The sequence below is a fragment of the Chiroxiphia lanceolata genome, chromosome 25 (genome assembly GCF_009829145.1).
Source record: "Chiroxiphia lanceolata isolate bChiLan1 chromosome 25, bChiLan1.pri, whole genome shotgun sequence".
Lineage (NCBI taxonomy): Eukaryota > Metazoa > Chordata > Aves > Passeriformes > Pipridae > Chiroxiphia > Chiroxiphia lanceolata.
Window position 1 is genome coordinate 483,105 of NC_045661.1, and position 11,225 is coordinate 494,329.

Here is an 11,225-nt window from a genome sequence, read left to right on the forward strand (position 1 = left end):
TTGTTTTGGGATTGTTTTTTGTTTGTTTCTTTTTGTATTTACAGAATATTCTTGGGTGGATTTGAGGTGGATTATCCAAGATTAAAGCAGATGTTTTGTTTGCTTGTTTAAGAAGGGCTAATTTTATGGTCCTTTTTGGTTGGGTCCGTGTGAAAGTTCATTGATTTTCGCAGGGTTTTTGTCTCTGCTGCAGTGTTTCTGTTTGTGACATAGTAAAACAAGGTAGCTTCTCCTCTGGAGGCCATTCAGGTAGGTCTGAAGATCAGAGTCCTGTTTCAGCCTTGCCCATCCTGCCCAGAGCAAGAGGCTTTTTGCCACTGACCCAATGTTCATATCGATACAGTTCTGGTTCTGTAGTGAACAAGTTTGAGGGAGTTGGACATCCCAGACATTTATTTCTCTTGGGCAGGACCTGTGATATTTTTGTTCACATACCCGGGGAATGAGGGAATCCCTGGTCGTATCTGAGGGGCCGTTTGGTGAGATGTGGCGAAGGGGATGGGTAAGGTCTGGTCAGGTGTTCAGAAGGGCCTATGTTGTGTAGTTAGAAGTAAAATAAGCCCTTAGATATTTCTCAGATCACTGTGGAGGATTCCTCTGCTGAGTGGTTGTTGGGGAACCCAGTCATGCAGTGCACAAGACCATGAAATCTTTGAGATAAGATGAGCAGCTGTAAAACATGCTCGAAGTTGTCGGAATTAGTTCTCCCTCTGGTGCACTGAGCAGGTGTGGCTTGTCCTCTGAAATTCCCTGTTGGAGTCGGGATCTTGGTGATGCCGATGTGTCATCTGCTGCTGGGTTAGACAAGTACAGCAGCATTTCACACCTGGAAACATTCAAAATGCTTTGGATACAGCAGCAGAGGTGTGGGTGCTCTGCTCAGTGGAACAAACTTTCCTAGGGAAAAACAAACAAAACCATATACAGAATTCCCTATAAGTGGATGAGATGAAACCTGTGGGTGGTTGAAACAAATGGTGCCCTTTATTCCTGCTGTGGTGAGCACCTGCCCGGCCCCCCTGCCTACCTTCCACATGCACTGTGGGGAGGCTGCAGGCCAGGGCCTGTCTGGGCTTTGCTTGAAGCATGTTGTTGTTGTTAAATCTATTCCCAGTGGGGTTTTTGCATGTTCTTAGATGTAAAGATGTGCTTAAGTGCAGGATAGGATGCTTCTCTCAGGGTAGGGATGAGCTGCACTGGATCCCAGATATCCCCATGCACGGGTGTTTTATTCTCTGGCAGTCGCTTTCTCTGGATTCTCCACACAGCTGAGGCTGATACAGCTTCCTCCTGTTTACTCCTTCTGTCTCATAGCAACCCTGCACAGTCACTGGTGCTCTCTTGTGACTGGCTTTTCCATTAAAAGCCCAAGATCCAGTCTTACAGTGCCTGGGAATTAGTTTAATTGCTTAACTGAGGGAAGAAATGTACGGGTTTCCATGTCTGTATAGATCAGAAGTGAATAGCCATATCCTGACATTTAGATTGTACTTATCTCTATATAAAATCCATAGATCTGTATCTAAATCTGGTGCCCAGATGAATTGAGGAGTTACTGCTCTCTGTGCCATGCAGAAAACTGCACATGGAAGTTGTGATTCTGCAAAGATTTGACTAGACAGGACACTGGGCATTGTCTCTACCACAGCAAATGGTGCCTGGCTGCCCTGATCCTGACTTGTGTTGCTCTTCAAACCCCAATGAAATAGAAACATATTGGAGATCAAAGCATTAAAATCTGAACTCCCTTTTTCCTGCTGTGTTTATGCTCCCCATCTCCCTCCATTCTGTGTGAAGCTGAGCTCTAATCCGTGCTACTTGGCAGCTTTCTGTACATAAGGGGAAACCAACCCTGTGTTCTTGGAGCCTTTAACTGGCTTCCCATCCCTGTGCTTAAACATTGCTGTGGCTTCTAGAGGCTTCTCCCAAACCAGGACCTCCAATTTGCAGATTTTTGGAGTACCTGTGTAAACTTTAAGACAGATTTTTTTTCACTGGAAACTGGTCATTAAGCTGTCTTTGTGGGTGAGGACAATGCCCCATAAATGTTTGCATCCATGGAGGAGAGCAACTCCTTCCCTCGTGGCATGTGGGCTCCACGCTGGGCTGGTCACCCTGGGGCTCCATTCATTTGGACACGGTGGGGGAATACTGGACTTGGAGCTGCCCTGGCTGCACCTGCAGCCTGGGCTGTGGTGGCACAAGCTGGTTTGCTTTTCTGGTGAGAGACTGGCGTGTTTGGGTACTGCCTGTCAGCTCATCCATGGTACCCAGCTGTCTGCATGCTTCCAGACTGTGGGAAGTGCCAAACAGTCTGATTTTAGCTAAACTTTGCTCCATTGCAGCCCAGCAGCACATCAGTGAGCTGTGCATGGAACTCAGTGAGGTACCTGAGCCCTGTCACCTCCTCACCTGTGGGCTCCTGAACCAGCCCTGCCTGTGCCTGCTCTGACAGGGTTCTGAACTTGCCGGTGGTCTCCCTGCCACGCCATGTTTGCACGGCATGCATGGAATAAAACTCGAGGGCTGGATGCTTTGTGCTCTTTTGTGCTGGTTTATGTAAGTGAGCTGAGAGCAGCGGGGCAGGAGTGGCCTGAGGGGCTGGGGCTGGGCAGTGTGGGCTGTGCCACTGTCAGTGTACTCTGGGAGACTCCTGTATCGCTGTGCATCCACCTCCTTCCCTGGAAGTGTACCTGCATTGGTGGTGACTCGCTCACAGAGGTGAAATAAAGAGCTGTCTGAAAGCCTGTGTGTGATGGTTTATGAAAGATTCACTTAACCCTCACTTTGTTCCCAGCACAGGTGACTCCATTTACAGAGCTCAGTATTCACAAAGGCTTTAACTCCCCAAAACATCTCACCTCCCTTCCAGACGCACAAGTCAAATGAGAATTTATACCAGTAGTTGTCGTGCAGAGTCTTTTCTTGGAAAATCATGGTCCTGTGTTCTCACACACTGGTCTGTGTGAAGAGCCTAGTGCTCCCATCAGCAAGTGAGCAATTACTTCTGGGGAACATTCTGGAAGAACTGAAAGTGAGTTTGCAAAGCTGCAGCTGAGCTTCTCATAAAGACAGTGAGTGATCCCACTTGGAGAATAGATGGGAATGCACCAAAAATAGTGGGAATAATCCTTCCATTGAAACAACTTGGAAAAACTGCAATTGTCTGCAGAATTATTTTTGCATGTTTGTTATGTAAAATGCTGCATAGAGGGGATAATTAGTCTTGAAAATGTCATACCAGGGTTTGGTATTTACATTGCAGCAGTAACTGAAGTTTTCTGGTATCAAACCCTTGCGCTGTGCACGGTGAATAAATGTGGGACACTGGCTCTGCAGAGCCTGGGCCTGGCTGAGCAGGGGACAGAGTGTGTCGGGGAGGGGGAGCTGCCTGCTCAGGGTCTGTGCTAAACCAGCTCACACTTGGCTTAAAGAGGTACAAGTGGTGTTTGATTTGGCATGTTCTCATGTGCATAATGAGTCTTGGGTAGGTGAAGTGCTGTGAAGAGTGGCAATCCCCAGGGAAAACGTTTGGGGCTTTTTCCTGGTGAATTCCTTGTGTCAGGAGGAACTGAGCGTGGTCTCGAATTCTGGGACAGCTCCTGGCACTGCCCAAGGAGCTCATTCCAGGGTGCTGGGTGTTCAGTGCAGTGGGGCAGAGCTGTACATACTGAGGAATCTGCCACACTGAAGGTGAGCTAAATTCTGGGATTAATTGACACATGATTAGATAATTGTGTAGCTTTGAATTACATGCTACAGGAACCAGTATCTGAAGATCCAGAGGGTTCCCCTGCAGATAGGGTTCACAGCCTCTTCACGAGGTCCCTCCATCCAAAACCAGTAAGGAGCTGCTCTGCTGGGCTGGACTGAGGGCTGGGTGACTGGCACTTGTGTGCACCACAGGGGGAGCAGGGCCTTGTGGCCTCCCCAGGTTAAAGCAAGGCGGTTTTGCCTGTAACATCCCATGTGGGGTAACATGGGGTGGGTGACATGGGTGAGGTGCACCCTGGGTGTTCCTGGCAGAGGGGCAGGTGATGGTTAAACCCCTCCAGAGTGCTCACCAGGCAGTGCCTCAAACAAAGCCTTGTGTACAGGTAGCTCAAAGATGAAGCAAATTCTGGCAAATGTGTCTGTACAGGAAATCAGCAGCAAATCCTGTGTTCCTTCTGCAGAGCAATAAGTACAATGGCTTAATCCCTGTGAGGTGAGACTGCTTGGGATCCTGCTCCTATGTTGCTTTCCTTCTGTGTCCTTTTCTTGTGCAATTGTTCACACCATCTTTAATGTTTCTCTCCTGCTCCTCCCCTTCCCTCTATTTCTGTGACTATTTTTCAGAAATGTTGGGTAGCTCAGCCTGGATTTTGTTGGGAGTGTCTCCTTCCTGAGGTGAACTGTCATGTTGGAATCTGCTGGCTGTTCTCTTTTGAAAAGCTTTACAAACTGGGACTGCAGCATATTCCTGGGGTAGAAGCGTGTTTGTTTTTCCATCACTTGCATGTATTTCTGTCTGCAAACAGCAATTTCCACATTCTCAGTCTTTCATACTTCCCACACAGTTCAGGAGGTGTCCTGGTTAATTGTCTGCTCATCCTCCTCTTTGTTGAATTCTGAGAGCTGCTTCACTTTACCACTCACTTGTATTTAGCACCTGATATATCCCGAAGAATGAACTTTTTCTCTCCAGCTGTAGCAAAATCACAGACTGCTCATGGTGCTTCCTCCCTAGTGCAGCTCTGCAGCAGAGCTCTCCAGCCTGGGCTTTGCTGGGGACTGACTTTTTTATATGATCCGTGTTCAGACTCGTGGCTCCACGGCCCTGGCTCCTGCAGTGAGGGGGTTATGGAGTTGTAGGAGAACATGCAGAGAAAGGAGTTTCCCTTGAAACTTGCCCTGCTAAAGGCAAGGTGGTGAGAACTGCTGTCAGAGCTTCTTGTACAGCCTGAGCAGGAATGGCTTTGGCTCTCTGGGCTCTCAGCTGCCCTGCTGTGCTGGGAAGAGCTGGACTGTGTTTAGAGGCATTTGCATAATGGTTTACTGACTCTGATGATGGGATATAACGAGCTTTTCTCCCACAGTGTGTGTCAGGTCTTACAGGAGGGTTTTGGGAGGGGATTTACCTTCATCGCTGACAAACTTCATCTTCCTGTGAGCTGGGGGATATCTCATGCTGCCTGTGGTTCTTTCTTTTGCTTCCTGATGAAACCCCAGATACCTGATCCAAACAATAGAAGTTACAAAAGGAGTTCATGTTAATTTGAGACCCATGACTAGATCTGACATTTTAGGTGACTCACTTCAGGATGTAAAGGAGGGAAATGGATTCTGTAGAAAGCATTTTGGGGTTTTGGCAAATGTTGTGGTTGATTTCACTGAAGGCAAATGTGTATTGTTACCTTGAGAGAGCACAAATGGCAGTTGTGGGATCATGGGTTTCCAAATCTTCACTTTTTTTCTGAAATAGCCTCTTACCCAGTTCCAACCCTTTAACTGCTGTGGTCTCTGGGACAGACTGGGGAGGCTGCAGGGGCTGGGCCTGCAGGTGTTGTAGCATCTGTAGGGGATTCTGGTGTAGAAAACACTGGTTGTTTTGTGGCCTTGGCCTAAAACACACCTGAGAGAGGTAAGTGATGGTATTTGCCCTCTCTGGGGAAACCAGCCCTGGAAGGTGCAGTTCAGGAGTGTCTGTGAGACTGGACAGGCACGGTGGGGGAGAGGGGCTGCTTTTGGGGGGAAGCCCTGGGCTGGGCTGGGCAGGATTTTGGAGGTGAGCACTGAGCGCTCTGTTTGTTGCCTGTTGAATTGATTATGTCTCCAACTTTCTTTCAGGGTTTCCACGGTCCTTATCCCTTCGGACAGTCTTAAAACACAAAAACACAAAACGGGTATCGACAAGAGGAGAATTTAAGAAAAAACTGACTTTTGGGGGAAGGGAGGGGGTTCATGTGGCAGACAGACACAGCGTGGACCCCCCTTCTCTGCCTCCGTGTTCTGGATAAAGAAGAAAAAAACAAAAACCCAGTAACTTAAGACTAGATGTTTCCAGAGGAAAATCCAAAACCTGAGTATGCATGTGTGACTGCTGGATTTCAGAGTGGTGTAAATGCTATGAGGAAGAAGAGACACCAACACTATGGGTTTTTAGAAATCATCCTCACGCATAATTAGGTAGCTTAAAAAGAAGTTTAAAACTGAAAATTTAAAAGCCATCTTTAAAAAAGAATATTTTGCCTACAGAGCGGTTGTAGTTTGAGCAAATGTTTAATTTCTGTTTGTTTCTTGTTGATACTTTTTCCCTAAGGGACAGCGTGCATTTTCCCGGAATGTCCTGGTTTGCTGGCCCGGCGCCCGCTGGGGTTTGTGCAGGGGCTGCTCCTGTCAGGCCTTTTTAGTGCCAGGTCAGGTCTGCCCCCAGCACTGTGTTTTTAATGGCATCTACTGGTTTTAGTTACCGACTTTTTAATCTTTTAAGTCTTCTTCTCCTTTTGGTTTGGGTGTTGCTGTTAGTTGTCCTGCGTGTCGTTGGGAACCGCGCTGAGGCCAGGTCTTGGTATCAGAGTTGGAAACGGAGACTCTGGGACTTCTGGGATGATGTGGAGGCCTTGTCTCCCTTCCCCTGGTACGTGAGGTACACAAATACACACCCATGTTAATAAGAATCCAATTTATTCAGGTTCCCAAGCTGTCCTGTGTGGTTAGCAGTTTAAAATCCCTTTTTGTTCACTCTCGATGTGCAGTAGCTGTGCCCAGAACCACCACGCAAGCGCCGTGTGCCAAGGGGAGTCTCTGTAGCTGTAATTCACCTGGTGGTAGTTGCAAAGCTTTACAGACGTCCTGTCCTTTCCATTTGGGGTCTCCTCTCTCTCTTACAGAGCATAAGTTTGCATTTGTTTCTCCTGTGCTGAGGTGTGAGCTTACAGGCTGATCCCAGTGTTCTGGAGCTCAGAGCAGGAGTTGGCACCACCACCTGGGTCCTTCTGTCGCCTCATCTTCATCTGCCTTTGTTGACTGGGCTCTCTAGGACTTGTGTTAGGGGAGGGATCATAAAAGATTTGGGTAGCTCTGCTGTTCCTCCAGTGTGTTTTCCTCCAGTTCTGGACTGGGAAGTGTGGTGTGAGGGGAGGGAGCTCGGCCTCAAGCTGTGGAGGGTTTATTGTGAAGTGCTGTCCCACAGACCCTGCTGAGGACTGTCCTGCCTAATAAACCAGGCTGGAACAGCCATCTGCCAAAGATACAGGAATATGCAAAGCTCCCACTACCTTCTTCCAGATCTTTCCACTGAAAGTTTTTCCCAGTGTTGGAGTTGCAGGTTCAGCTCTGCCCTCACTGCTCTTGGCTGTTTGTGTTTTAGAGTTGGTTTTGAATGGGGGAATCCTTCGTTGCAGCTGCCAAGTACTATTACCTGAATGCATATGGATGGACCTCGTGGGGACAGTGGGAGTTCCTTGTGTCCAACAGAGGAAGAATTGAGTGATGGATGTTGTTTATGTTTCACAGGTTCAGTTGTTAAAGATCACCATTACCTGAAATCTCCCTTCTCCCACCTACCAGAAATCTGTTTGCTGAGAGAAACAAGTGTAGTATAAAAAATTACCTGCATAGAAGTGGCACTTCAGGATTTGGGCTGGCTGACACTTGCTCTTGCAGTCTGGTGGGCACCTGGCTCTGCCCTGGCAGCCGCTGGAGCTGGGGGAGTGTCGGGGTCCGAGTGAACCCACGGAAGGTGCTGCACTGCTCTGTGTGCTTGGGTTTCGTCCTGTAACAACACTTTGCCTTGGATTAGTTACCCCCCTGAGCAGTGATCTGGGGAATGATCTGCAGCCTCATAGTGTGGTGTGGGCAGGTGGAGTCTTTCCTCACTCCCTCCTTTCCTCCCAGATGCCTCGTGTGAGCCCCTCTGAGGGCATGAGCATCCCTGCCCATCACACCTCCTGCAGCACTGCTGCTCCCCTTCTGAGGGCACTGAACCCCTGAAGGCTGTGGTTGGATCAAGTGAGGAGGTGATTCCCTATCTGTATTGGCTCCTTGTGTCAGCTGCATAGTGGAAGGGAGGGGAAACCGAGATCTGAGTCTGTGAGTTAGAACTGGTGCTGTGACCTTTGCCTGGTGGAGGCACGTGGGAGACCCTCGGATACCCCGCACTGGCTTTCTGCTCCCAGACACGTGTGCTTCTCTCATGTCCCATGGCTGCCACACTCGTGTTCCTGTGCTCCTCCTAAGGCTGAATTTCCCTTGTCTTGAAAAAACCAAACCTGCATGCACCCCATGCGTTCTGCACAGGCTGTTTCTCTGCCTCTTGCGTGTTTGCAGTCCATGGTGTCCTGGGGACAAGGGTCACACGCTCCAGGGTGTGAGGAAAGGCAGGGCCAGAGCCTGCTTGCTCTGAGATCTGCAGCTCTTGCTGCTCCCATCCCACTCTGCCATTTGCTGAGGGATCCATGAAGCACTGGCCTGTTGGGGTCGGGGTTGTGGCCCTGGCTGTGGCAGTGGAAGGATGTTTCAGTCAGGGGTTGCTCTACCTCTGGGTTTTTCCTAGAGTGAAAGTTGTTTCACTGAGGCCAAAGGTGGTTTTATCTCCTGGTTCCTTGGAGCTTTGTGGTGCAGCCAGACCTCGGATTGCTCGTACTTTCAGGTGTCCAGTTTTTAAATGGGGATTTAAGATGATTTTGGCAAAGCTCTGCCCAGGTGACCTCGGCACACTGAGGTTGTATAGGTTCCCATAGGGAAAAGGATAATACAGAACATCTCTGATGGCCTCTGAGGGGGTCCCTGGGGCAAGTGAGAGCCACTTGAGCCCCTGTCACTGACACAACTCGAGCAGTGGCACCTCTCAGCCTTGGCAAACTGGAGCAGGATGTCCCTGGGACTGGCCCCGAACTAACTGGCAGTGCCGTGGGAGGGGGTGAGGGAGTGGGAATCTGCTGCCCACACCTGGGGAGTGTGGGATTTGGGCCCCACCAGGGTTTGGGAACTGGGCAGAGCCGTGGGTTGGAGCAGTGGGGTGGGTGGGAGGGAAATGCACGCTGTCCCACGTCTGGGTTCTGTTGTGTTTCAGTTTTTCCGTGTGTGAGTGCGTGGGTGGTTCCCAGCCTGTCTGTGCTCGCCGGGGCAGTGCATGTGTAGTGCACACGGGATGGTGTGTTGCCTCTGAGTCTGGGAGAACTCCTATGATAGCACATTGGGGTGAAAATAAAGGAAGCTTTTTCCTTAATGTATAAATGAATATTTGTATGATTAAATTAACACAGAAAAAATGCTCTGTAGCTGTTGAGAGTTTTATTGAAGCTACAAAACTTCTGAGTCTGTCACCTTGTAGTTAAACGTACCCAGTTTGCTCCATCCCCAGGCACTGAGCATCCTTAAACCCAGCTCCAACCCTGATTTACCCCAAATCACTGTGAAACCAAACCTGATTCAGTGCATATTGAGGTTATCAGGCCACCTGTCCAGCCCTCAGGTGGGGGTGAGGGTGAGAAGAGGCTGTGGGGGTGGTTGTGAGGTGGGTAGAGTTGGGAGGGGGCTCCTACAGCTTCTGATCAGGAGGAGGATCCCCCTGGGGCTGCAGCAGGTACCAGCATGGCCCCTTCACCAACCTGGCCATGGATTCCCTTGTGACAAGGTCAGGTCACTTCTCCATGACAATTCCTGAGGAGAAGTGGGATGGTTTCAGTGATCTCCACACGAAGTGATGCTGCAGATGTGGCCCCAGATGCTCCTTGCGTGGCTGATCTGCATCCCAGCCCTTCCCTCAGCCCTTCCCTCGGCCCCTCCCTCGGAGCCTGCTGCAGGATTGTGTGATGCTTCACACTTCAAACGGCCCAGACTAGAGGGATCAGACCTGCTGGCTCCTGAATCGCTCGGGAAGGCAGGAGAGGGAGGGAGGAAGGAAGTTTGGATCTGTTTTTTCTATTCTCACAATCCCTAAGGGAACACCTGGTGCTCCTGTATGTCAGCATGGGGGCATGTGAAGGTCTCGCTCTGCTGGGCATCCCACATGGTCATTTCGGGTGGATCCAAGTTCCCAGGTAAAACTTTGCTGCTCAGGGCACTCAGCCCAAGAATTACCTGGATGAATTGTGCCGTGGAGCAGCTCAGCTGAGGCCGTTCCTTTGCTTACCTGGGAGTTTGTTACTAATCCCTGCGAGAAACCTCGGTCTGTGTGTTCTGGGTTTGCTTTTACCATTTGAATAAATGCCTGGAGCTTTCATGTGGCATTAAGCTTGACTGAAAGCCTGACTGGGAACAGACATCCTGCTGCCTGTGCCTGTGGGTGTTTGTTTTGTGCCCTAAGCAGAACGCGCCCCTTGAGCTCTGGGTGCTCGTGGGCGTCCCGAGGCCTCTGTGTTTGGGCAGGGGAGGATTGCCCGCCCCTGCTGCTGCCCAGCTTTGCATTTACTCCGTGTTTGCTTGAAAGAATCTGTTTGTCTTTAGGGTTGCAACCTGTCAGAGGTTGCCAGCGCAGGAAAATCCCATCACACCTTCAATGGTATCTCCTGAGCGGGCAAACACCCGGCGGGATCACCGTGGTCATCCCACAGCGCCGTCCTGGGCAGGAGGCCAAGTCACACGGCTGCCCAGGCACCTGGAGCTGCTCGGGTGCTTCTGCTGCTGCTTTGGTTTTTTAGGGGAACCAGATTGTTGTCCCATTGGAAGTTCCAATTCTGTTTTTTTGTAGGTTGTTTTGGTCCCTGAAGAGATGTGGCGGTCGGCAGGAGGCTGTTCCCTGCTCTGTGTGATGGATTACAGGGATGAGGCTGTGCCCCTCTGGCTGGAGGGATGGGCAGGATCTGTTCCAACACCTCCACAGCACCATTGCATGTCCTCACATCTGCAGGTGGGGGCCTGAAGGTTCCAGTGGGCACCACCAATCTGGGATCAGCACCTGGAACAGCAGCAGAGAGGAAAAGGGCAGGGTTTTGTGATTTTTGTTTATTTTTCTCTCTTCTACCTGTGGCAGCAGCCCATGGTGTGCAGTGTGATGCTGAGGGAGGATCTGTGCTCGCTCCTTCCCTCTGCTCCTGCTTCTCTGCAGATCCCTGGGGATGCACAGGGGAATGTTAACAGGCCAAGGGGGAAGTGAGGCCAAGCCAGTGGGGAGATGCTGCCAGGGGTCCGTGGGGAGGGAGCAGGGTCAGGGGAAACTCGAGCTTTCTGTGGAAGCTCTCCGTAAGCCGCCCTTTGGCTGCTGCACCTGTGTTGGAAAATACCCAGTTACACAGGAATTA

The 11,225-nt window shown here is 50.2% G+C and overlaps 1 protein-coding gene across 1 annotated transcript in view; it reads left to right on the forward strand.

The window, feature by feature from the left end:
- Nucleotides 1–9,247, forward strand: part of ILRUN (inflammation and lipid regulator with UBA-like and NBR1-like domains) — a 28,011-nt gene extending 18,764 nt beyond the window's left edge. Inside the window, exon 5 of the mRNA XM_032710953.1 lies at nucleotides 5,830–9,247. Coding sequence (XP_032566844.1) covers nucleotides 5,830–5,865 — 36 coding nt within the window. The 3' untranslated portion in view covers nucleotides 5,866–9,247. The remainder of the gene's footprint in view (nucleotides 1–5,829) is intronic.
- The last annotated feature ends 1,978 nt before the right edge of the window (nucleotides 9,248–11,225 follow it).